The 27,377-nt window shown below is 36.2% G+C and overlaps 1 protein-coding gene across 1 annotated transcript; it reads right to left on the reverse strand.

Annotated features, from left to right (window-relative positions):
- Window positions 1-5,551: 5,551 nt before the first annotated feature.
- Window positions 5,552-25,299, reverse strand: LOC113478266 (triadin-like). The gene is made up of 5 exons (XM_026845313.1): window positions 25,277-25,299; window positions 24,170-24,205; window positions 23,940-23,984; window positions 22,950-22,997; window positions 5,552-6,684 (listed from the first exon to the last, which is right to left on the reverse strand). The coding sequence occupies exons 2-5, from the start codon at window positions 24,201-24,203 to the stop codon at window positions 6,542-6,544; spliced, it is 270 nt and encodes an 89-aa protein (XP_026701114.1). The 5' UTR covers window positions 24,204-24,205; window positions 25,277-25,299; the 3' UTR covers window positions 5,552-6,541.
- Window positions 25,300-27,377: the final 2,078 nt, after the last annotated feature.

A 27,377-nucleotide genomic window follows, 5' to 3' on the forward strand; every position in this document is an offset into this window, starting at 1 on the left:
CACATCAAGGTCAAGGAGAGAACAAAGAGACTCTTGTCTCTTTGTTTTGAGAAAGGGTGGCCATATCACTCTGACAGGAAGATATGATATTTAGAGAGGCGTATGGAAGGTTCTCATCAACTTGTCTTCATGTTACCTTTTCTTCACTGAAATGCTACAGCTAAGCTCTAATTTAACAGCATGGTACTCAAGACTCCTCCTTTGCATTGTTCATCTTCTGAAAGAAAGAAAGCACAGAAGGTGGATTGCACAATAAATGTGCATTTTTATCTTTGTCATTCAGCTGGAAAGTGTGTTGGAGTATTAATGTCAGCAGCTTTAATTTCCCATTTCTTTGACAGGTCCAAGTTTTGTAATGCCCCTCCACAAAATAAAAAAGAAGCTGATTAAAGTTTTTCTGTTTACCCTTTACCATAATTACAATTTTTCAGTTTGGTGATTTGGTTTCAAAGGGTGTTTGCTTTTTCTGCTAGTTGGAGTTTAACATGGGGTAGATGGGAGAATAAATGTATTTCTGAGCAGTATTTTAGCACAAAAAACCCCTTCAGAATTATAAAAGCAAATATTATTAGGAAGAAGCTGCTTATTACTTCTGGTACTAACTGTCTTCTGTGACTTACTGGTTTGTACACAGACAATATTATCTGACACAATATCCTCTTGGTGACTGAGACAAAACCCAGAGATTTAGGATATGGACATGCTTATTGCCATTAGGTATTCTGAGAGAAAAATAGGAGGTTTCAGGTAAAAACTAATCTGGGAAGAAGTTTGCCTGTGGGCAGAGTATCCTTTCATCTATAGAAAATGAGACCAGTTAGGTTTTGCTTAACATGGAACAAAAACCAAACCAAAGGGAACACAGGGGTCACTTGGCCATTTGAGCAAGGACATCATTTTCCCTTTGAGAATAAGCAACCTCTGCAAAGAAACAAGCTCAAAGTTGTAAAGAGATTTTATCTAGTGAGTATTGGCAAAACAGAACCTCCTTTCTCACCTCACATAATAAAAGTGATATCTGCAAAGTGTATTTTTTTTCAATACTTTTCCAAAAGGAAGTATCACTGAATAAATTAAATTACTGGGCCTTTGGACCAGGCAAAATAAAGTTTTGCTAATTACTTTCTATCATAATAAAAGACAAGACTGGAAATTGAAGAAAACTCCTGTGAGGTATTTACAGCAGTTCTTGAGATGTGAGTACTGCAGAACAGATTGCTGTGTGAAGGGTGTATCACCAGCAACAAGCATACACAGAAATGCATAAATTAAGAGAAAAACCACAAAATGTCATGTTATTTCATTGTTTAATTGAAAGTCTAAGATTTCTGCATAAGGAGGTTTTGCCCACAGGTGAATAATATGACTCCTTAACTATTTGGCTAACTGGGAATTTCTGGAGAACTGTACACAGGATAAATGGATGGTATGAAAGCTAGATATCTACTGACCTTTTCAGGTGTATAAATAACACATGCTTCATATTTTCAGTTGCCTTTGTGTTTTTTCCTTCTGGAGAACTAAAAGGTGGCAGAAATATCACCTTCTCAAAGCTGAATCTTTAGCAAATTCTGTTATGCACAGTTCCTGCCTAGGAAACCTCATAAGGCATTTGATATTTCCTCTTAATTTGTTAGTTATCAGCCCCTCACATCTTCCCTTTTTCCTTCTTCCAGTACTATTTATGTTTATTATTTCCCAATATTATTTATGTATTCCTTTTTCTTGTTTTCTTGGCTTCCAAAACCTCGAATCCTTGGAAAGAAGTGTTACTGATGGCATGCAACTGTGGGCAGTCAGCAGCTGACTGTCTTAAGTCCAAAGCAGCTTAAACAACCAGTGTTCTCCCTAAGGGAGCCTTTCACACATTTCTCACTGTACTGAGGGGATTATACAGTGGGATGCCAAAGTGGAAGTAAAGAATTAAGTGAGATATGAAAGGGAAGAGTCTTTCGGCAGCTCTCCTGAGTGCCTATGTCCTGGCAGATAAAGATATCCCTCTGCAACTGTGTTTACTGCACTTCTCGCATTGTGTTGCATTAAAGCAAAGTGCCATAGAGTTTTTCTGCAGGGAATATGGCATCTAAACTTGACTATACTAAGTAGTAAACAGCTGGGTATAAAAACCTAACTCTGTAGTTATAGAGTTGGGGATCAAGGCATAAATCTTTTGGCAATGTACAAGTTATGTACATTCCGTCTTGTGTTCTAAATGAAGACCCGAATTGTGGGACTAACAGCAATTTATTGCCGTTTAGTAGGATGTGTATAGAGTCTGTGTAACAACCAGTCGTGGTGGGTTATCCATGGCTAACAGCCAAACTCCCACCCAGCTGCTCGCTCACTTTTCTTCTCAGTTGTAAAAAATAGGAAAAACGGGAATGAGAAAACTTGTGGTTTGAAATAAACACTCTGTCTGATTACTAATTCCTGCTGTGGACAAAGCAGACTCAGGGAAAATTAACTCCTAAAAATGTAATTGCCAATTTGGATAGTGGGAAATGGAAAGACAAACATTAAAACAACACCTTTCCTGCCATCTTTCCCAAGCCCAACTTCATTCCTTCACTCTAGTCTCCAGCAGTTACAGTTGGTGAAGGGTGGTTCCTCTCCACTGCTCTGTCTTCCTCACACTCTTTGTCTGCTCTGGCACGGGTCCTCCATAGGTTGGAGGGGAATCTCTGCTCCAGTGTGGAGCACCTTCTCTTCCTCCTCCTCTTCTGACCTTGGTGCTCCCTCTGCTGCTTCTCACTCTTTTTGTTCCCTCCTCCTGCTCCAGCACTGTCTGCCCTTCCTTACACAGACTGTCCCCACGGTGCTGCCATCTCTGCCGTGGGGCTCAGCCATGCCCTGCGGTGGATGGGTTGGTTGGAGCCGGCTGGAATGGTCTGTGTCCATCATGGGGCAGCCCCGGCACCTGCACCTGCACCTGCTACACCGGCACAGTTAATCACCAAAATACCTTCTTTTACATGGACTTTTCAACCTTCCCTTGGAAATTGCGTCAGCAATGGGAGCAATAGAAATCAGCCATTGAGAAAAGCTCCCATTTGCTGGAAGGTTTTAAACTGGACTTGAGCTGCAATGAGGGTAGAAGTTTGAAAGACTGAGTGCAAACTGAGGGCTGCGGACAGGGTCTGTGGACTACACTAGCTAGAGCAGGCAGTTTTGGGGTGGACAGCTTACTCTTGGCTGAGCAACTGATCTCACTGGGCTTGGTCAGGTCTTGATTTTCAGGGTTGCTGGAAATTGACTGTTCCTTTTGACTTCAGCAGGATTTTAGCATCTTAGAGAAAGGTGCACATTTTTAGAAGAAGGGATTAGAAACGCTGATCCACCTGCACAATCAAACTGCCAAGCCACAAACCTCGCCCTTGGGAAGGCTTATCAAACCCCATGGGGCAAAGCACTCTTGAACCCCAGTGCAGAACTATGCAATTGCAACTGTGCTGTCTTCAGGCTGTAGTTTGGTTTTTGCACCAGCTCACCTGTTTTAACAATTGCTGATAAAGGCAATCCATAGTTCCTATAGGGGTCAGGGGAGAAATCTAACCATTTGTGCTCTCTCAGTTTCTTGGTGGTCATTTTCCCAATGTCTGGACTACAGACTAGACATTGGAGATTGCACATTTGTCTGTATAGGTTGTGCAGTTGTATTTTAAATAACCACTTTGATGAACATAAGTGATTTTGGTACAGATGATGTCCTACCTGATGATTACAGCAAGCATTTAGCTTTTTGTATGATTGAGTGTAATCTACAAAGTGTGTAAAAAGACTAGCTAAGTATTGCAAAAAGCTCATTAGGAATAAATACAATGATGAATGATTAATTTTTCCAGCTTAATTGTAAGAGAAGTTGCGTCTTTATATTCAGAAGATTTGTATATACTTAGCAGGGATAGAAAACTGACATAATGTAAACCCTTGTCCTCCACTTTTAGATTCACAGGAAAACATATCACATCCACTGGAACAAGGTTTATATTCTTTATTTTCCAAAATAGATAACAATCAGCATATGATTTTGCAATATTTCAAGCTAACTTGAGTAAAACCATGCAATTCAAGCATTTCTTTTTTGAAGTTTCCAAGTGAATTTAAAAAGAAAAATGCTTGCTACTTTGAGAATGGACCTGTTTCTCCTGTTCTTCAAGGCAGTGACTGAGATTAGGAAACAATAAATGACTGATTTTATATCACTTATTCAATTATATTAATTGTTTATGTTTCCAAAGCTTTCAGATATCTAATTGAAACATGGAGATGAGATCTGAACCATATTCTTCTCATCTCCCATGTCAAATGAGAAGAAAAGATTAAGGCTATCTATAGTTAAAAAAAAATATTTTGCCAAAAGAAGCTGAAAAAATAATGGCTTATAGTATATTAGAGTTTTGTTCTGATTATTGGAATTAGATAAAGTCTTGAATTAAATTAACTGATTCTCAGAAAGTTATAATCTCCTTGTAAGACAGCTTTTGCAGTAAAAACCTAGGGCAACAATCTCCATAATAATATATAAAAAATCACAAATTGTGAATGAAAAAAGTTACTGGAATATAAAAAGGCTCACTGAAATAAAATTAAAGATTGTCATTTTACGATGAAATATTGTCTGTTGGTAGCTCTATCTTGAGTAGATTTCACAGGTAATTGGAGGCATTCACCATGAACACTTTCATCTGCAGTGTGTTCCCATGTGGAAAGAGCTACTCCTAGGGCAGGACCTGTTGCTACTTCTTTCCAGAAACCACTGTCTAGACTGCTTGTTGCAATGACAGTTTTTGCAGCACAGAACCTGTGCAATATGAGAGTGTATTAAGACCGAGAACTCAGTTCACACAAGGCCATGCATGACCAGTAATCAGGGGGTACCAACCCGACCCAGCAGTGCAACAGCAAAGCTTTCTGAATTAACCTGTCAAAGACTCGGTTGTCCAAAACTCATGTGAGTCAGCTATTTGATTAAGGCAAGAATGGGTTGGCTGGGATAGGGAATGGTTAAGGGGCTGATGTTATCCTGAACTATGCTAAAAATAATAAAGCAGTATATAGTTACTGGTGTGCTCAGACTTTGCAAGTAGCCAGGTTGTATGAAGAGCATCATGCTACTTCACCAGGTAACTATATAACTAAGATCATTGCTGTACATTTCACAGATTAAATGCAAAAACAAAGTAAAGATATACAAAGAAATAGCAGCTTGCGAAAACGTATGATTATTTACATTGCCAGATGTACAGACAATTGAGATGCCAGTTTTCAGTCGTGTCGTTAAATGGATCAAATGCCATCCCATCTCTTTCTCAAGGCAACAACAAACCCATTATTTCTACAGAAATGCACAAAAGAATGTTGAGGATTGGCATATCTACTTCCAGTTCTCATCTATAAATTATCAACAGTAGTGTCTTGTGAGGCAGTGCTTCCATTTCATCTAGTAAAATCAGCTACTCAGATTATTTCATATGGTCCTTTTTTTTTTTTTTTTTTTTTTTTTTTTAATATTATTAGTTTTATTTAATTTTATATTTTTAATTGGTTTTGTTGGGCTTTTTTGTTCACTGATCTGAGATTGCATCAAACTGGCATGTTTACCTGTTGGAATTTTGGGTTGCCTTAGTTTCATGACTGGCATCTCACATCATAGCTTTTCTTCTAATTTTTCTAATAGCAAATAGTTGGCTGGTATATTCTCCATTTACATGGTTTTCACTGCAAGTCAATCTGATTTGCCCACAGAAGATAAATAGAAGTACTAAAATTATTTCATTTGTTTCTTGGGATCTTCATATTGGTAAAGCACTGGTTTTCCTCACTTTTGCCATGTTGTTTCACTTTCTCTGCTCACTTCAGGCTTTAGGAAGTGAAGAGTTTGTATTTCATCAACAGGCAGGGCAAACAGACCAAGCATTTACTGCTTCAAGTTAAATAGGAATATTCATCATTAACGTGACTTGTGGAGTCAACTTACTGATAGTATATTGAGCTGCTCCAAATAAGTGTGAGCTTCAGGCTACACTGGTCAATGAGACATAAAAATAGCACCAGTCACAGAACACATTTTCATGACTTAGTGAGGCTTTTTCCCGTCAGCAATTTGATTGAACGTTAAGAAGAAATGATTTAGGATTGCAGGTAGACTTGCAATCTTGCTGATATAAGAGCTACATTCAACCTTTCTCTCCCTAGATAAAATTAAATGGAAAACAGACTCCTATGCTGAGCAGGTAGGTAAAGAAAAACAAGAGCAAAAGAGGCAGGAAAACACACACACACACACACTCACACACACAATCGTGTCAACACTTTGTTAACATTGCAGCGTTTCCACGAGAAATGGGGCACTTTTACATTTCTACCTTTGTCAAACACAGTTCATTACTGCTTGTTTTGCCTCTGCCCCATGGAAACATTTTCCAGGTACATGTGTCCGAGTGGATCACATTCTTGCAATGACAAGTACCACTGTAACTACTGTGGACCTCAGCAGAAAATATAAAGTGCAAAATGTGAGTGAACACAGGAGTCAGTCTCTCTACTGCCCTGGTTTCCTTGTCCTTCTCTTGGAAGTCTTAGAGTGAGTCTTTTCTTCCTTGTTTGAAGGGGGATTAGTAGGAAATTGCAGTCCAAATCCATTAGGTCCATTTAGGAAGACACATTGAAAGTAGCGGACAGGAGCTAGGAAAACAAGGAAGAGATGGTTAATGGCTTCTAAACTGAGGCCATGAGTCTATTCCATGTTTGTTTAGAAAATAGCTGTATAGCTTCATTCCCACTGAGTTATAACAGCACAAATCTCTAGTGTGATTACAAGCCAGGTTCCACACATCAACAAGATTTTACCTGAAAGGCTCAGTGAGACATCTTTGTAGCACAGGATGAGAAATTGTTGACAATTTCACACTTAAATCTATTATTCCTCTAGTGTTATAGTCCTATTTCTCCCAGAATATTTGCATTTTGGGATAGCTGACTGGAAGTTCCCAAAATTTACACATTTTATATTTCACAGCCACTTTCAGATACATTGAGGAGTTCCAGAAGGACTCACATCTAATAGTGATAATGGCATATTTTATTAGGCTTCAAATGAGTTATCTTTTATTCTGAATAAAGGGATCATAAATGACAGTACTTCTTTCCTAGTCCTTCACAATCAGGGATGTTTTCTCCCTTTTGATTTTTGAGCACTAGCCTGTGTAGTTGCACTCATTTCCATTAGGTTTTACAAGTATTCAGGAACACATACTTTAGCACAGATGGAATTGGCCTAATTTGTTCCAAAAGCTGAGTTTTGCACTCTGAGATTAACATTGACAAGATTTTAAAAGATAACTAATAGTCAGTTATGTGTCTGGGAAAATGATTGTAGAGGAATGTCGGCACCTGAAACAAGATAGTTTTCATGCAATTAATTTTCTGACGACTTTTTCTTTCCTCTGCTGTTTATTCCTTATTAAAAAAAATTAGATGTTCCCTGAGGCAGTTCTAAACTGAGATGGACTCCATAACTCCCAGTGTTATAAACTGAGGTGGAGGGCTTATTTATTGACTGCCAAGTCACAGTAAATGGTGGAACACAGAGAGGTGTGTCAGAAATGCCGATATATTCAGTCCGGTTATATTATCCTCTATGGTCTTCTTGCCCAATTCATGCAAAGGTTAAGTCTTGCTATCTAAAAAACACACTTCAAAATGGAGTTGGAAATCAGCTCAGTCATCTGATTTACGGCTTTTCCACTAAATCTAAGAATGGAAACAATTCCCCCCCCCCAAAAAAAAAAAAAAAAAAAAAAAAAAAAAAAAATTCAGTATTTATGATGTTTTCTGTGGAACGAATTTGAGATTTCTTCAGAAAACAGAGAATAAGCAACTCTTATGACTGGAGTTCACGGCGTAAATATGACAGACCAAGGTTCCCCTGAGAGGCCTGACAAGCTACGGACTAGGTGTATGGTGTGGATGTGTTATGTCTTGTTGTCTTGTACCATTGGACATTTTACAGAGGCACTTGCGCAAGACAAGAAAGTTTCTGGGATATGTTATAGTTTCAACAAATAGACTTATTCCATCCTTGGAGTATAACCTTTGTGAGTAAAACTAGCTACAAGCAGTATATTGCCACAAAACCCTCTAGGTTTAAATGTAATGTTCTGCCAAATTACTCCATCAGAGATTTCCCAACCAGATCTTTAAAAAAACTCAAATCAAAACAGAAAGCCCAGTGGGTGCCAGTTTGATAAAGAGAAATACATTACAGGAAAAAAGCTGCCAATTAAAAACTCACCTTTTGCTGTTTAAATGGAAATTGTTTCTACATATTCCTCTTATAGATATAAAAGGTAAAACAAAAAAATCAGTAATTCTCTCTTCTTTATGAAGAAGCCAAGTATGGCATCATGCATTTTCTAGCCCCAATAAATGCCAATAAATAGTTTACTTAAGGGGAAAACCCCCCACAAACTACTCCTCTATGTTTTACATGCAGTCAGAAAGCAGAAAGTTAGCGCTTTACATACTTTCACAAAGTTCTGGTACATGCTATCTTATATAGCTACATAATCATTTAAAACATGGTTAAATATTGTAATGATTGTATGTCTGACACCACAGTGTTTTCCAGAGGTGTTATCTGATTGTCATTCTAAACCCACTAGTAGTACAGGCCACTGCAACAATTTAACTCGAAAATCTGATTTACAGTCTATTGTTAAAAGTCACTAAATGCATGGAGGGCAAGGGAAAGGGTGAACTTTCAGATTTTTGCAACTTGGCCAACAGCCAGAATCTAATTATATGGGATGTAACACTAAATTTGAAAAATAGGCAGAGAAAATAATTATTTTAAAAATAAAATCTAAAATGTATGTGTATTTGAAATGTGTAATGCTAAAGGATCACCTTGGTTGTTTGAAATGAGCCTTGTTGTCTGGCTACTATGTACTTATATGAAGTGCAACATTTTGAAGTGACATTCAATTGTTTATATACCCTGTTACTTATCATCAGTTTTCAGAAAATATCAGGAAAATGTAAGATAAAATAGAAACTCAGGAGAGTTAAGGATGGTTGTAATTACTTTTATTAAGTTTGCCTGCTACCTCCTTAGATAAGACTTTCAGGTTTTAGATGGTAGTCAAACTATTAAAAAAGGCCTTTTTTCCCCCCCATACGGTCTTTGTAGATTGCTTCGTATTAATTCTCCGAATGCAAAACCACTCATTTATAAAAGAAAAAATCTCATCAGTATGCCTTGATGGGACAGATCTTTTATATTTAATCTAAGCAAGCAACCAGAGTTTGAAGCAGACATATTGCAAATGTCTGTTGGATTGTTCTTTTTTTCAAATTATATTTTCTGGTAAATATCTCATATATTGTCTTTCTTCTTTATGGCTGATGAGATTCACACTTTTGTAAATGAGATAGTCTGTCTTTAGCATGTTCTAATCAAAACAAAGTCAGCCGCCCATACAGAAAATCTATGCAGGAGGACATGGTTTCAGATTTATGCTTTTTCCTATGTGCTTTTTCACTATTTTCCTTTCACATTGCCCTTCGGCTACTTTATCGAGCAAAGTTCAGCTGAAAAACATGCAGATAAGAACTTAATTCAAAAAATACCAACGTCTTTGGAACTGTGTCTCAAAGTCTGCAACAAGTATTACGATACAAGCCATAGTCAGGAGAACAATTTGAATTTTGGCATGCAAATAGGACTACAAATGTACCCCATTCTGCCTTTGTAATTCCCACATTCAATGTGAATACAAAATGTATCTTTTACACTGAAGAGGTTTCTCACTTGAATGTATCATCTCATCTTCAGGGCAAATGTTACCAAAAAAAAAAGATGAACAGTAGGAGTAAAAGACGTAGTTGAACAATAGATGTCTTGTCAGCTTAGCTGATACAAAAAAACTCCTCTTATCTGGCCTTATGCTTTTGTTTAGGGTGCAGTTTATGAGCATTCATGTAATTACTTAAATTTCCCTTCTGAGGGAAACTTATAATTACTTAAATTTCCCCTATGAGTACTACTGAGGAAACAAAAAAGAGTCAATACTGGAAAAGTGTAGAAATGTTTTTTTAAAGACATCTGACATATTTTAAATGATCTTTGTTCTTTTAAAATGATTTTTGCCTGGATGGAAATCAGTCTGGTGCAAGAACAACCAAGATGAGTTCCAGAAATCAGAAAAACAAGCAAACCGCCCTGAATTCAAGGTTTGTGTGAAGCTGCTTATGGCTGGTCAAGAGAAAATGCTAAGTACATTCCATAGATAGCAAATCAATTACATAAATATTACATGGAGCTTATGTGTGCTCTTGATCTCTTAAGTCACACGCACCTCACACAGAGAGTTGATTTCAAGAAATGTAAGTAATATTGCAACACCACTCTCCTGATGCTTTCAATTCTCCAGCAGAAAGGAGAAAAACAGTCTATCAAGGTCCCTCTGGATGGCAGCATGGCCCTCTCTGCATTAGCTATTCCCCCCAATACTGTGTCATCTGTAAACTTGCTGGGGGTACACACTGCCGCATCATCCAGATCACTAATGAAGATTATAAAAGGAACCAGGACTGATCCCTGGGTTACCCTGCTACTTATTGGCCTACAACTACACTTCCAACCGCATCACCCTCTGGCCCTGCCAGTTTAGCCATTTTCAATACACCTCATGGTTTGCTCATTTAGTCCGTACTTCATCAGCTTCTCTGTGAGTATCCTGTGGGAGACAGTGCCAATGACAAGGTAAACAATATCCACTGCTCTCCCCTGGTCTACCAAGCCAGTCATTTCATGATAGAGGGTTATCAGGTTGCTCAAGCATGACTTTCCCTTTGTGAACCCATGCTGACTATTCCTGATCAATTTCTTGTCCTTCATGTGTCTGTCAAGGGTTTCCAGGATTAGCTGCTCCATCACCTTCCCAGGGATTGAGGTGAGGCTGAACAGCCTGTAGTTCCCTGGGTCCTTCTTGACCTTTTTGAAGACAGGAGCAACACATGCTTTCTGCCAGTCTTCAGGCAACTCTCCCAGTTGCCATTATTGTTCAATGATTATTAATTTTTCTTTGAGGCTCTAGAAGGCAGATTACATACTATCAATTGTTAATTGTTCTCTTTAAGCTTATTGAATGGAAAAGATGACAGGTAAAAGACAACGAGCTGACTCAAGTCCCAATAAGGTATGAGAAACAAGAGAACAAATACTATCCCAAAGCCATCAGATTGTTGGAATAAACAGTGATTTTAGATACTTTTCCATTTTCACGTATAAGGCAAAGATACCAGCAGAGGTGATTTGACTGAGAACCAGCAGACACACTCACAGAAGTCCAAATCCATCCCAGAATCAGACCTAACTTTCAAAGCGTGTACATCTATTATATCCCCTACAGATACTGTTATGGTGACATCCACAAGTCCTTTACCATCCCAGATTTCTCTGTGTCTCACCCTTGGCAAAGGCAGTGAAGAGTTAAATCCAACTGTGTATGGCATAAATAATCAATTTACGTGAATCTGTATAGAATATTAACATCAATGTATGAGAAAGATTTACACTTGGGTTTGAATGTTGCTTAACAGGTGGTTGCAGTTTTTTGCCTTATGGTGGCTTACATTGGTTAACAGTCTATTTACTGTCTGGGCAGAAAGATTCACACTCAGTCATTTACATTTCCAAAGCATGAGAAAGCAGACACTGATGAAATGACAGTAAGATCCCAAATATTTCGCTGCTGAGAGAAGGATTTAAGAAATTACTGGGAAAGAGAGGAGTTTAAAATCTGAATAGATCACCAGAAGAACCTTCCATAGAAAGGGAATAAAGGGGTCCTCAACCAGGGATCCCCTTCTGTGACAAATCTGGATGGGGAAAGATTTTCATGAGAAGCCCAGTCACCAGGACACAGACTATTAAACATTTATCAGCTAATTAAAGGAACCCTGTAGTGGAAGAGACACTATTAAAGCTCAGTGCTAGGTAAGCACTGACTTGTTCATTTTTATGCTGCATATTTATGCCTTTATAGATCCTTATACTCTAAGCAGTCTATTTTGGAATTGATTTAGCTGTAGTAGTTCTTTAAGAAAATTCATGAATATGAGGGAACTTCGTAGTTAAATACATGGTGGATCTTAAAAGTCAGGGTGCTAGGACTCTCTAAAAGAGTTTGGCTTCCTATGCATTGATCCACATTTTCCAAAGGATGATAGGCTCGAACTCCACTCAAACAGCATGTCTGGTTTGGGAATTGGTGATTCGGGGACTAAAGAGAAAAAACAGTTTTCATTTCCTTCTTTAGCTGTATGAAGTTAAATATGGGAACATATTTAAACTCTAAGGATGTTCAGGGACCTGGTGATAATTTTCAAGAAAGCTTCTTCTGAGCTAATATAATCTAGTATAATTTTAAAGATGACTACTGAGGTGTAGCCTTTTACCATTCAAAGTGCCGAACTAGCATTCAAGTGCCTACTCAAGCAATGAGAGTTTTGTGATACAAACAAACAAATAAATGTATTTTTTTATTATAGTCTTTTAAAAAATTGATCTTATAAGGAAAGGGGGTAGAAAATTCAGAAAGGAATAAAATTTACTAATCCTAAAGAATATAAAGCTGTTCCTGTTTATGTGTTACAACGGTTAAAGTCCCATTTCTATAAGGCTCAGCTGTTTCTAAGGCAGGTCACTAAATAAAATATTCATTAAAAAGCAATAGCTGTTAGCAATAACAGTTTGATTATTATTGGGAAAAATTACAGAGAATATGTGAGGAAACAATTTTTATTACTACTGTTTTCTAGTTTCTTCACTAACAGAATTAAACAGTTCAACAAAGCAGAAAAATTCAGGCAACCATAGCATTAGAAACAACTAATTAGTACACAATTTTAAGTAAGAGGAAAGTATCAACCATTGCGCTCATTTCTTTCTGATTGCTTCTCAGGAGTGCCCATACTGTGGTTTGGTTCAGCAATCAAAACTGAAGCACACAAGAACAAAGAAAACTTGTTCTGAGAACTGGGGAGTTGAAATTTGTTTATTGCTTACTAAAGGGCAAGAGAGACAAGCAGGTATTTTCCCCTTTGCTCTGCTTCTTTCCCTATCAAATAATCTGGGCTCTTTCCCTTAACAGTTCAGTGAAATTCCAGTATGACAACCTGGGCAGAGAAAGCACAGGGGCAGATGGGGAAGTGAAGTGGTGTGAAATCCTTGCTAAATATCACAAATTTTTGCCTTCACACTCTCTAAAATAAGTGTGTAAGTCTTTGTGCTTAACGGCACTGTCTAACTGACATTTAATTAAATCCCATTTCTCTGAATAGCAAAGCTGAACTCTGAGGGCCTATGCGGGAGACCAAATACTATTTTCTTAAATTCAGAACACGGCCCATGTTTAGATACTGGCTATTCAAAACAACAGTTTGCTTCAAAAATTAGGTTTATCTTTTTTTGATAAATTCTTTTCAACTCCTTTCTTATTATTGAGCGTGCTGTACAGCCACACTACTGCCATTCTCAGGAAGTACAATACTTAATGGGAGGGAGGAAGGGAAAAAGAAGAGAAGAAAGCTTTTATATGTCCATTACACATAAGCAAGAACTATCACTACCACTTTAAATCAATTCTATATATCTAAAAACATCCCCTTAAAATGACATTTTTCTAGCATTGTATAGACAATGTGTAGACAGAGGAAAAAAAAAGAAAATGTCTCATGAGGATACTCATTTTGCATCTTATTTTGCCTTGAATAAGAAAAAGAAGAATGGTTGGAAAGTGTCTCTCAAAGCTACTTTTAAAATGTCTGTGATATAATGCAATTATTTGCTCATCTTTGCAGAGACCATCCAAGTTTTCATATCCATTTTTGCAGGGGGTCTGTCAGATAATAAGTTATTTGGTAAAAAGTACTAAAGATGTTTAAGTAGCAGAGTTAAATACTAGCAACAACATTGTTGTTGTAGCCATGAGAACTCAGGTTGCATGTTTTCACTAATGGCTCTTTTCAAGCATTGTAGGACTGCAAGGTCTGGAAAAGGTAAAAGAGTTATACTTTAAAAGCATAAATTCATCTCTCAAAACCAGTGCTCAACAGTGAACAAGAAACACCCTAGAAGATTGTTTTACTTCTTATCGGTGTCTGCAGTCCCAAGTTATTCAGGAAATTTGCTAAATACAGAAAAGAAACCAGCCTTTATTGGCATTTCAATCAGTGGGACAAAAATATTATCAGTACATGTCTCTAATAACACTCTCTTGGTATAAAACATTGTAAGTGTATCAAATCAATAGTGCTAGAAGGTCATTCTGGTCATATTTTATGTCATTAGAGGGGAAAAATATATCCACAGTAAAATATATATATATAAGATCAAAAAACCAAAGCTGGTTAAAACTATTTATGACTTGTTATTTTTTCCAAGTCAGTGCTCTTTTTGAAACATAATAACAAAACTTGATGAATGAGATCTTTATTCTAACAGAACTTATTTCTGTAGTAAAAGGTGAAATTTATTATTTCTATCTTATAGTTTGAATGTGATATATGACATCTAAAAACCATTTAAGGAAAGAAAAAAATATATGTTTTGCTAACTGGCTCTTGCATTGTCTAGTAAGAAGGTTTGGTGGATAAATAAGCTGTCTGTTTAGAGAAAAGTGTTATATTCCATATCAGGGTCACGGCACACAAACCATTTAACTCTCACATAAACGTGTGAATATCTCCAAAGTGACATTCCCCCCAATTTTATTTTTTTTTAGACAGTAAGACCATGCAAGATGTAACAGTGTGACATATGTGGTAATACAGACACTTCCAACAAAACATAACAATGATCAGAGTACATGGTCTTTACAATTTTGCTTGCATTGAGCTTTCCAAGGAGTCTGGTAGTGGCATTATGTGTTTTATTAGTGAAACATAGAAATGAATGAATCATTCAAGAAATTAAGAGGGACCAAAAATTAATGCAGACCTGATTCAAAGTCTATTAAAATCTGTTGGATTTTTTCACGGTCTGCAGTGTTAATTACCTGATACTAGTGGTATTTGGTGGGCAGTAATATGGAATTGGGTTTTGTTGCTACTGCTCAATAAACAATAACAGTGTCTTGATGCACTATGGGCTGATCATGTACCTTAGACATGCTGATGTGACATGGCCTCTGGTGACTCATTCGTGGCCAGCATGTTCAACTAATGTAATTACAACATCCTGCATTAAAATCAGTTTCTAATGAACTGTCAGCCACTAAAAGATTGGCTCAGTCTTGACATACGAACACATTTATGCACACAGAAAAAAGATAAAACTGAAGAATAAGGTAAAAACAACCAGGGATCTTACTATGTTAACAAGAATGGATACCAAATAACTGCAAGTAAATACCAGTTATTTATTCAGCTGTGAAGGCATGGGATGGAGAGAGGAGGCAAGGAGAGGGGAGGAGAAGAGAGAGGAGAGAAGAGGAGGAGAACAGTGAGTGATAAGGCAGTTAAGCAACTAATGAAAGTGAACCTGGTGTTTGAATGATGCAAGTGCTTTCTTCACTTTGGTTATCATTCTAACTGAAATCTTTATTAAATAAAGGGGTCTTTTTGGGTGTGTGTAGCATTATGCATACACACTGATCTTTCCTAGTGAGAACTTTTTTGCTGGGAGCAGCAGCACTTTTTAATGACAATAAAAAGTGCTTGAACTATACTACTGATAAACCCAAATTCATCCTGCTTAACATCAGACACTGGATTTAGCTTCTAGCCACATGACATAATAAGGAGACAATTCAGATTTTGAAGGGATGAGCAACCCATTGGAGAAGTTTGTCTCTCATTGACCATGGAACTTGTGCAAATATGCTCCTATTCAAGTGCTTGTCATAAGGAGGATTGTGTCTGTGCCTGTGTGCTACTTACAATGAAAGATGAAGCTATAATTAGAATATCTTCCTCACCTTGAATTTGCATAGTTCTAGGAACAAGAAAAACCAGAAAGAAACTGTAGAAGCTCAATAAGCTGACTTCTTTAAAGTATTTCACAGCATCTGCTGTCAGTTCTGGTCTCACTGAGAACTGCATCACATAATTACGATTTGTCCACTGGATTATCATCACATACTGATGATAACCTGGAAACATGAACTCACTGCAACATCAGGATGCCTGTTTTTCAGCTGATGTTTAAAAACAAAATCTTTGTTGATAAAAAAGTAAGACAGTTGCTCTGTCCTCTGAAAAATGTTCCCATTAGAAGTGAAAGAACACTAGAGGAATTATTTTCCTAAAGTTCAAGAGGGATTTGAAGAAATGGCCATTTATCTGAAACAAAGATAAATAATCTCTGACTCAGAAAACTGTTGAAGAATTACATTTTGTATAGAACTTTGCTCCTACAAGATATGTCATGGAAATACATAATACGTACTTCTCTTTACTTGCAGTGTGATTTAAGAAGATAGTAAAAATAAAGGGCAAAACCAACTTAACAATGAGAAGCATTAAGATAGTAAATATTGCTGTTTCATTTGTGGTGAAATCAGAGACATACTAAGATATATATATATATATTTTTTAATTTGACTTGGCACAATTTTAGTATATAATTGCTTGGAGCCACTTAGTTTAATTTTAGCAAGATGTTTTGACCCAATTAAGAGTAAGGGAATGAAATCATTGTCCAACAGGCATAAATAGCATTACTAATTGGATTAATTTTGCGAAGTTAGGCAAATCAGATTCTCGCTACTGGATCTAAACCAGCACACTAAATAATATATTTTTTCATAGTGTTTTTTTTTCCATAGGCTGCAACCCTCATATGTTGTTTAGTTAGGCGAATTCATCCCTACATTTATAGAAAATATAGGTGTTTGTCTAATAATTTGCTAGGTAAAGAATTTTTAGGCTTAACATGAGAAGTAATCAGTTAATGAATTAATTGTAAAAAACCCCAACTTTTTATTACTTTGTTCACTGTCAATTTTTGCTCATCCTCCAACTCATCTTTTTGCAAAAGATCCTTCTTTATTTCTGGGATTTCTCTGTGGACTGAGTTTTCCCTTACTGTATTCCCTGGTAGAATTTTACTTGCTCCATTTTGATGTAAACATCCATTCCAAGCTCAGAGGGTACATTATCACATGTATGGGAAAGGTCTAATAATGTTTGTGGACCAAGATTTAGACTGTACTTCAGACACCTTGAACAAGATTTAGGTTGAATGAGAGCACCTACATTTGAAGTCAGGTTCACAAACCAGCTCTCCAATAACAACAGGAAATATCCCTTCATTATGGCCTGCAAAACTCTTCAGATATTAAACTTCATGCTATACATGTGCATGAGCCGCAAGAGCTAGCTACACACATTACTAGATATGCCTGATAGTGTAAGAATTAGTCCAGAACTAGTTCTAAATTTTAGCTGGTTACCAGTTTTGAGTATTATACATAAAGAGGTTTCCAAAGCAGAAACAGACTTTTATATCAAAAATATAAATCATGTCTGTTAACCTCCAGTACAAATGACTTTTGTATTAATGGATCTGGAATTGTGCAAATTAAGAGGAACAGGCAGCTATATTATTCTATAACTAGTGCCATCCTGGGAAGTAGAAGGTATAAAGTTGAGGCTCTCTAGGTGAAGAGGGCTCTGAAAGAGTGTCAGCTAAATCCCTTGGAGAGTACACGATCACTACGACAGGTATAGAGAAAATAACCACCGTCACCACCCTTTTCAAAGCAAAGTACTTACAGCTGCACTTTGTCAAGGGTCTGATTTTGCTGATGCGTTAGTTGTACTCAAAGCATGTCTGGCAGACAGGAATTGTTAATCACGTGTCTGGATCCTAATGAAGTATTTGTAGAAACTGGGCACTAGGCCAGCATTTTTCCCTGCTTCAAAAACAGGGATGTAGGGGCCAAAAAACTATGTGCTTGTATGAGAAGATGCCTTATGGATGTAGAAACCTTAAGCTTTATGGAATCTCTTTGACAGACTGTTGGGGACATTAAAATCTAAAATAATGTTTTGGGTCTGACCTTGTATTTTTCAGTGGTTTTCACTGTTGTTTGGCAAGGACTCTCTCTGTTACTCTTGAGGATTTATCTCTTATTACCAAATATAGCCAAAGGTAATAGAGGAGGTTAGTTTAGACCTAGGGATTGTTCTCCTTCTGTAGAATACACAGCCAGAACCCCAAGTTCTTTGTTATAAAAGATAAAACTTACACTTTCAGAATTTAAGTAGAATGTCTGTAATTCATAATTTAGATTACAATGTCATTATGTTGAGAGGCTATCTATAAGCTTATAATTAACATAAAACCTTATGTATTGTTCTCATTTGTGGTGTGTATTTATAAATTTTGATTTTCAAAACTTATTGCAATCTGTAAGAAGTTTTCCAGTGACATTTAATCAGATTCAGACCAGACCATAAATATTTCATTTTATGTAGCTACCACAATGTGGCTGACATTTCCCCCTTATATGGCTTTCCTGTGTAGGAAAAATCAGGAAGATTAATTCAAGTTAACTTTCAAAATGGATTAATTAGGCCATATAAAAGTGTTTTGTGGACACTAATTCAGAATCAAAGCAGCCTCAGTGAAATTTTCATCAATTCAATTTCAAAATAGGTTAAACTAAATTAAATCAATGTCATCTTAGTTCTTAATAAATGACCACTCAACCTTCATCCTCACAATTCTAACAAACATGAAATATTGAGCCATCCATGTGTATCCACAGAACGGAGCCTGTTCTACACAGGATTTCTTGCAATCAGCCTTAGTGCACAGCTCATCCTGCTCTCACACTGAACACTTATACTGCAGAGTGATGAGCACCCTGGAAAATCTTAATGAGAATATCCTGCATAGACACAGGTCTTGTAAGTGAATGAGCCCAGAACTGATAAAAAAATTTTGAAACTTGTCAGAGTGCCAGTTCCTTCTATTAATTTCCAGCCAATGGCACACTTATGTCGAGAGAATAACATTAATGTTAGTGATTTATTGCTGAATTCTGGTGAGGAAAAAATGAAGAATCTCTAATATAAATTATTTCAAGAATGCTATTACTGTTTTCATTATTACTTTCAGAGACACAGCTGTTACAGTTAATGGCCCCTTCCTTGATCTATATTTCTATTTCAAGAAAGGACATCACATATTTTCTCCTCAACGTTTTTGTTCAGCTTCTTTGATCTAGTCACATTCAAACGGTCAGCTTCAGGATTAGGAGTTTATGCAGGTGAAGTGCTGGAAGAAGCTGCTGACAGAATACCAGAACCATCATGTATCTGAGATACACAGACTGGGTGGCAAGGACAGTAGAAAATATAGTATCTGTAGCTCATCACCTACTTATAGATGAGAGCTACTTGTCCAGCACTGATGAAATTCTTGCCTTCTCTTTTGAATATAATGCATCATTTTCAAAATTGTTCAATGTTTCTGTTTTATATAAGAGTGCCAATATCTTTGTGCTTAAGGAAACAGACAAAACCTGCAGCTTCAAAATAATGAAAAACATCGTATTTTCTTTCAAAGTCTTCAAATGCTTCAGAACAAAGGAAAAAAATAGAGTGGTCTCATTCTCTTCCAAAATAATGATCCATAGGAAAAAAAAATCTTATACATTGTACTGCTGACAAATTTATTTTCCCTTAGCATTGAGGAAACATCCTTGATGGTGTCTCAAATGGCTCTCATTTCAAATCTCACATTAAATAGAATGTTCTGCTTTTGTAGACTTAGAAATAGTCTTTGCTTTGGAAAATATATTACAAGAAGACAGCAAGTGCAAAGCAATAAAACAACCTTACAGTAATAAACCAATCACTATGTGCTAATACAGACATGTAATGAATTTGTCTACAAGAGTTGCTGAGGTTTTTATGTGGTTTTATGTGCCATTGCATATCTTCTGCTGATAACATGATTAAATAATTCCTCTTTATGCTAGAAAACATCTGAGAACCTGTATCGCTCTCTCTCACTGCAGCAGCAGTGGAAAAATCTCGCTGAGAAATACTTTTTTTCATAAAAGTGCTGGCATAATATGTTCATATAAACTGTGTTCCAACTCTGCTTAATGATAATTTTACTTTTCCTAGAGGTACAACTTTGTCTAGACAGTAAGTAGAGAAGTTCCCATGTCCAAGAAAGATTTAACCCTCTAATAATGTATGTAGGTAGATGGATGAATTAAATTAGTATTAATCCCACTATTTCTCACTTTTCATACTCTTCCATCACAGCTTCTCTTTGTTTCTACCACATTCGCACATCTGTGCGCTTAGATAACAGTGCAATAAAAACATGAACCTGTTCAACTAACTGTATGACAAATGCAACACACATTGTTTCCTGAGTTTTCAGCCATGAGTTCCAAGGTAATTACAATAAGCCTAATCAACTTCTGATTAATTTAGATTTTCATACCTTGGTATAAGCCTTGAAACAAACTAGGACTTATATAAGCTGTTCATATAAAGGGTGTGGTAGATAGTCCTCACCACAGAGTTGAATTTATAATGCTACAAATTTCACTCCAAGAGTTAGAAAATCTGCTCCTGTGTGCTTGCAAATACATTTATTATAAGAGAAGAAAAAAAAGAATTTCTAAGATTTTTTTTTTTTTTTCACTTGGGTAAGTTTCAGTCTGGGTATAGGTGTCAATTTTGACATTTAGGACAGGAGAAAGAAGGGGAAATAATTCCAAGTAATTGCTTACAGCTCTACAAGAGAGTGAAGTGTAGTTTCTACTGCACATATCACCATTGTTTATGAAAGATACAGTACTGCTTAAAATTCTGTTTAAATGTGGAGCATTCTAAAATGGAAGATATATACATCTTATTTAATTGCTTAGTTTTCTTTATCTGATTGCTTTTTAATATCAGGGAAAGGTTGAAGGACTCTGATCAAAATCTAAGAACAAGTGAATCTACTCCATTCAGCTTTTGAAAGCTGAAAAAAGATTTACTATTTTCAATTTTAGATTAGCTCAGAATGTGCAAATCCTTTTTTACTTCTATTTATCAGCAAGAAGTGTTATTATTCAGTGCACTGGGGAAAATGCACTGGCTTAATCTGCAAACAGAACAGACAGAAGCTATCAAGTTCTAACTCAAGACCTAGGATTTGGTCTCAACTTTTAAAGTCTCAATTTGAGCAAATAACAAAGAACAACATTCATAAAGAGAAATCACTTTGATGTTCTGAAAAGCTTTCATCTCTTCCATCCATTGTCTGAAAATTAACTTATCCTTTTCAGTGGACAAAGAATAGTTTGAAAATACTCACATAGTAAGTTCTATTTGCAAAGCAGGTTATGATCAATGGTTTGCACAGAGCTGCTTATGATCTGGGAAATATCAGTCAAGAATAACTGCACATTGATAATGTACAATTAAATTAACCAGTCATAACAATTACTGTAAATGAAACCCATAGTAACACAGTTTTTGAATGCTGTAAACTTTGCAGGAGTGTGGGGTGCAGAAGAAAGACAACTGGTAGACAAATTTTAGTACATTCCTGTTTTACACTGAATTTGGATTTTTGCATCATAAAATAATTCTTTTATCTCCTGACAAAATATTTAGTTTAACTTACTGGTTATTTATTATGATTAGTACTACTTGATCTATATGAATTCTATATTAATAAAATAGTAAATTTTTGCTAGCATAGATTCTACCTCTTTATCTATCAGATAACAACAGAATCATTAAGAAGAATTAAACTCTATATCTGAATTTTTAAGTCCATATTCCTGAATAAAAAAAAAAAAAAGATGGGAAAATAAGCTATTATTTTATGTAGTTATCCTTATACAACAGTCTTGTGAGCCATGTGTGCAAATATTTTCATGCAAATACACATGCTAACATTTGTATGCTTGATCTTAGCATTTAATTTCCATTTTCTCTTCCTTGATGTCAGATCATTCAGTAATTGTTTTATATTAGCTACCTTTATTATTATTCTTCTTTGAATACATTAAGTTTATACATATGGATAAATAGATATTTCTAAATACATAGATACATATAACTACACATACGTCACACACTTTATATCATGTACACAGGACTCTAAAGCATTCTACTTACAGTAAAAGAGATTAAAACATCATATACAATGAAATAGTCTGGATAATTAGAGGTGAACTTCTTTCCCCAGTTGTTTAAGACAACAAAGTTGCACTGGAGAATTCATACTAATATTTAGTTCCTCTTTTCTGTGTAAACCAGTTACACCTCACAGGTGAGACTGAAGACTTTGATCCTTATCTGTCATGAATCAGTGCCAGTCCACTGACGTCACAGATATTAATTTATACTAGTGAAGTATGTGGAACATATTTTTATATTTATTGTAAACTAGGAAAAACATGGAGATAACCAATAACACAATGCAGTGAGATTTCTTTCTAAGATGCCTGACATTTATTCACCTTTTTTTTTGCAGGGGGTTGGGGCAGAGGGCACACTGTGATAGGAGGCAATAGTTATTAATGTGTGAGAAAAGAAACTGAACAAGTTTCTTCTGATGTGGTTTTGTCATGAAACAGATTTTCAGTGACTTTTAAATAATGGACTACCAAATGAATTACAGGCTACTTGGTTTATAATGGAATTATCTGAATATATGGTTATAAATTTAGGAAGGTGGCAAAGGAATATCATTTGAGCAAATTATTCTCCATGGGAATGATGTTTATGGATTTGATTTACTTGGCTTGCCTCACATCTTGTCCCTTAGACTTGAATGAGAGATGTGAAAAGATTGCAAGTGTAATCTCCTTTAAAAAAACTAATCAAAAAACACAGTCAAGACCTGAAACAGAAAAAGTGAAATTCTGGAAAGGAAAAGCAAGTTTCTTTTACAGTAAAGGAAAATCATGTACCTGATGTCAGGTTGTGATGTTGTGGAGCTTCTTTTCGTGGTGGGACTCCTAAAGAACAAAACACAGATGATAAATTAATCATCAGTTTCAGGCAAAAATGTTTAAATAAATTTCAGTGAGAAATATACTAATTTCTTGGAATCAACTCACAGATAGGCATCTCTATAAACCAGTTTTATTTTTAGGTGTGACTTTCCTCAGAAATTATTTCAACATAGAAATTTTATGTCTAGTAAAACCATAGAATCAAACTGCTTCTAGGTGCTAGTTCAGTGACTTGAACCAGTACAACTAACTAACCGCTATCCTTTGAGGTTCCAGGACTTCAGTACAGAATGCTTATATGTGAGTCATTGTCTTTAACGAATGAAGAGGAGATATTTATGTCTTAGACCACCAACTTAACAAATTAATGCAATTTATTACTATTAATTATCTTCAGAAGTATAGGAGAAACCACTTCTCTGTCTGCATAAGGAAAGGATCAGGCAGTGTTATGTACAACAGGTTAGTGCAAATATAGTTGACCACAAAGTCTATCCTACGTGTCAAAACCAATTCTTGTTACCCATGTAGTTATTCTACAGCATGCAGCTGATGATCTAAAGCATCACACAAGCTATGGAGATAAGTTTGCACTACCTCACTAGGGAGCGTAACAGCAGACTAATTGGGCACTACTAATCCTACTAGTCTGTGGATACAGCACTGGAGGCCCCTGCAGACAGGTTAAAGCTGTACTGGGCAGGGAGGGACAGAGGCAGGGCACTGCCACAGCCAGACTGGGTGCGCTGATGTAATCCTTGATACTTGCATGCAAAGAAGCCATCAGACATTCAATTACTGGGGATTCATGCACAATTTCACAGTTTTGGCTTATACTTGCACATATTTAGAAAGACTAAAAAAGCTCCTCTTTCTAATCCCATGAAAAAAACATAATATTTTCATTTTCATTGTTGTTTGCAGAGATTTTAATCCCTTTATTACCTTTGTTTTTTTCGTCCTTCAGATGTTTCTTCTCAACTGGTTTTTCTAGCAAGGAAAAAGTAGCAGAGTTCAGGGTTGCTAATTATTACCTAGAGTTTTCAAGTAAAAGTCTTTGAAAATTAACACAGATCATTTAGGGGTTGTTTCAAATAACAATTCATGTAAAATTGTAATTTCATAATATTTTAATTGTGATCATCTACATATACATACACAGAGTAAATTCCTACCTTGTTTTCCCTTAGCCGTCTTTGTCTTTTTCATGGCTAGAAAGATTTACAAGGAAACAGCATTAAGTGACAGGTATCAGAAATATGGGGCTCTTTCAATAAGTACATTGCACAAAGCTGATCTCCCTAGTAACTTCCCTGGAATAATAACTGTGGTAAATGTGTCTCATGGCATGTATGCAGTGTATCTAATATTACTACAGTGGATGCTACCCTTAGTGGCAGTAGCAGTTCCGGGCTTTCTGAACAGTTGCTGGAAATTATTTGAATATTGCTGGCTGCAGAGTAGTTTGGAAACTCCTGATAAAGGCTTGAAGCACTAGAATTCTATAATTCCCTAACTACTATCAGAAGTCTCTAATTATTGGTGGCCAAAATGCATCAGGGAAGGATCACTCTGCCTATTGCCGCCTTCTTACCCTCTTTCTGTGAGCAATCTCAATCATCTGAAACAGATAAACAGTAAAAAAAAGAACAGGATATGGAGCTAGATGGACCTTTAAAACCACCGAATACGACCATTCTGAAGTCTTGCAGAAGTAGGTTCTGATTTATTTTATTTAGTTTATTTTTCCCTAATTGTACATTCACTTAGAGCATGTGTTTTTTTCTTTTCAGCATCCTTTTCACCAGCCTGCAAACACAGACGTTTGGTCTGTGACTGCATTCAACAAGGCAGACTGAAATTAAGTAAGGTGTATTGCTTCAGGCGTTTGAGCCCATTTTAGTATTCCTTGTTGACTACAGCAGAAAACTGGCAGGTTGCCTTTGAATTGTTCATTTTCACTTCATGTCACCCAACCAGTTGTAATAACTCTTTGTTGAATGTCTTCTGATATGTGTGTTATCTGATTAAGACTAGCTTCCTCAGTGCTGATCACCCGTGTCTAGCTCACCAAAACAGGCTGCAGAAGATGAACAGTGAAAATATCATAATCCATGGATCAGAACGGTCTTCGGCAGAGAACTGCATAGCTGCAATGCTGTCAGTTTAACAATGCTTGTTTACATTAGCATTGTACATTGTTGATGAAAATTTGTATTACTCAACACTGGTATGTTCATTAACTCTTCCCGTAAGACATACCAGAGAAATGTAATATTTACCTGCTGTTGGGATTTCACGTGTTGGCTCTTCAGGAAGATAACCAGAAATGAAGAGGAAAAGAATATGAGGTTCAGTCCCATGTTTTTTTTCAAGGCAAGTAACCATTTAAATATATCTTATCTTTCATCTGCAACTTTTCTGCAGGATATTAATTTGAAAAGGAATGTGACTTAGCAATGAACATGTACACAAGCAAATATTTAGGGTTATTTTTAAATGTGCATTCAAGGTTATAGCTGACTATACTATTTTCCAAAAGATGTATTCAATTTGTTACCTCTCTTTTCTTATCATCCACACATCCCAATCAAAAACCTTGAATAGCTGGCACTCACCCCTGTATAACTGTTTCTCCTGCATTATCCGTTTGCCTTGCCTTTTAAGAGTAAAAACTCTTGAGTTCTGGAAAAATTTTGGCTACATTTTTGCACAGCACCTAGCACAAAAGAAGCATGTAGTCCTGTGCTATTACAATATCCATAATAATTAATGAAAATTGATCAGTTCAATGGGATAAAAATTCCTGGTGTAAACCATCATTACTCTTTTTAAATCAAAGGAATTAATTAAACTGGTTTAGAATCCAATAATTTTTTACCCATCACTACTTCATTAGTCCTGTTTGTTTTTTTTTTTTTTAAACACAATTTAAAAGAAACAGAATAACCTCACTAGCCAAGCAAATCCTTTGTTCCTTGAACCTAGAGCTAGAGAGAAAAGGAATATGCTCACAAAACATTTCAGGGTCTCCTTTGATTGAATTAACTCTGTAGTTTCTTCATGCTGAATTTGGACTTCAGATGAACATAAGGTTCTACAGCTCACACCAAGGTGAAAATGTTTCAGTCAATGTTTTTCAACAGGAAGATGGAGCAAAGAAGCATGTTTTTCACTAATACATCCCAGGAAACTTTCATTCAGGTCTTCATTCATAAGAAGACTCATAAATGTCAGTGCTCAATACTCAGGCATCACAGGCATTCAGCAAAGGCCAGTTTTGCTGCTATTAAATGCTAACATGCATGAATACTTTAATATTTATTTTTCTTCTTATGATCATGCTCATAGTTGCTGAAAGCTTATGAATTACTACTGCATTGTGATCCATGAATTAACACCTGTTCTCATTTTCAGAAGGGAAAAAAAAAAAGATTTTTCTGAGGCACTAAATCTGGGAAACCGTTTCATGCTCTCACTGCTTAACTGAGAGGTTGGTTGAGGTATGCGGACTTGCCCAGTTACATGCATATGTCCTAATTTAGGATTATGATGGATGCCATTAGATAGCGAGGTACTGGAAGACTGCTGACCTGAAGAGTAGTTAGTTTGACCCTCTGGTGTATATCACATAAGGACCATTTCTCCTCTCAGTGTGTAAACAAAATTTCACTTACTCCCAGGGCTTTGGGAAACACTTTATTCCTATCATGGGAATTTCATTATAGAATAAATGGGAATAGACTTTGAGGAATGCTTAGTTTTTTCTTAAAATATCATCCTACATGTTCTTCTTCTTGATTACAAAATGCGGGTTTGTGTTACTTCTTGCATGAGTGTGCCACCAGTTTTGTCCTCTGAGGTAACTTCTCACAATTTGAAAGTCTTTATTCAGTATGCAGGGAGTAAATTCTGAGTTTCATTACATGTTCAAATTTGATATAGGATCAATTGCTTCCAAAGACCCTCCTGAATGCTAAAACAGAAATAGTGAGAAATAAGATAGGATACTAATTGCTTTTATAATTGCACGGTTATTCACATAGCAAGTTACTATAAAAATGTATTTGTTGTTAATTTGGGACTTCTCAAATCCAGACTTGTATCTCTGTTTATAACCTGTCATTCATTTGATGATACAACCTCTCTACTGATTTAAACTCCATTTACTTTTACAGTAAGACTGCATGGGGTGTGAATAAATTCAGCCCAGGATAAATGTATGGATTTATTTTATATTCCTACTAGACCTGAACTTCAAAATCAGTGTGTATTTTGTGTCCATGGCTACATCTCATACTGAATTACATGATAGCTATGTCCATGTTATGACAAATATACTGTACACCTGGCTGAGAAATATATGAAGCAAAGCTATATAGA

Source organism: Athene cunicularia (assembly GCF_003259725.1).
Source record: "Athene cunicularia isolate RWA chromosome 3 unlocalized genomic scaffold, athCun1 chr3_part1, whole genome shotgun sequence".
NCBI lineage: Eukaryota > Metazoa > Chordata > Aves > Strigiformes > Strigidae > Athene > Athene cunicularia.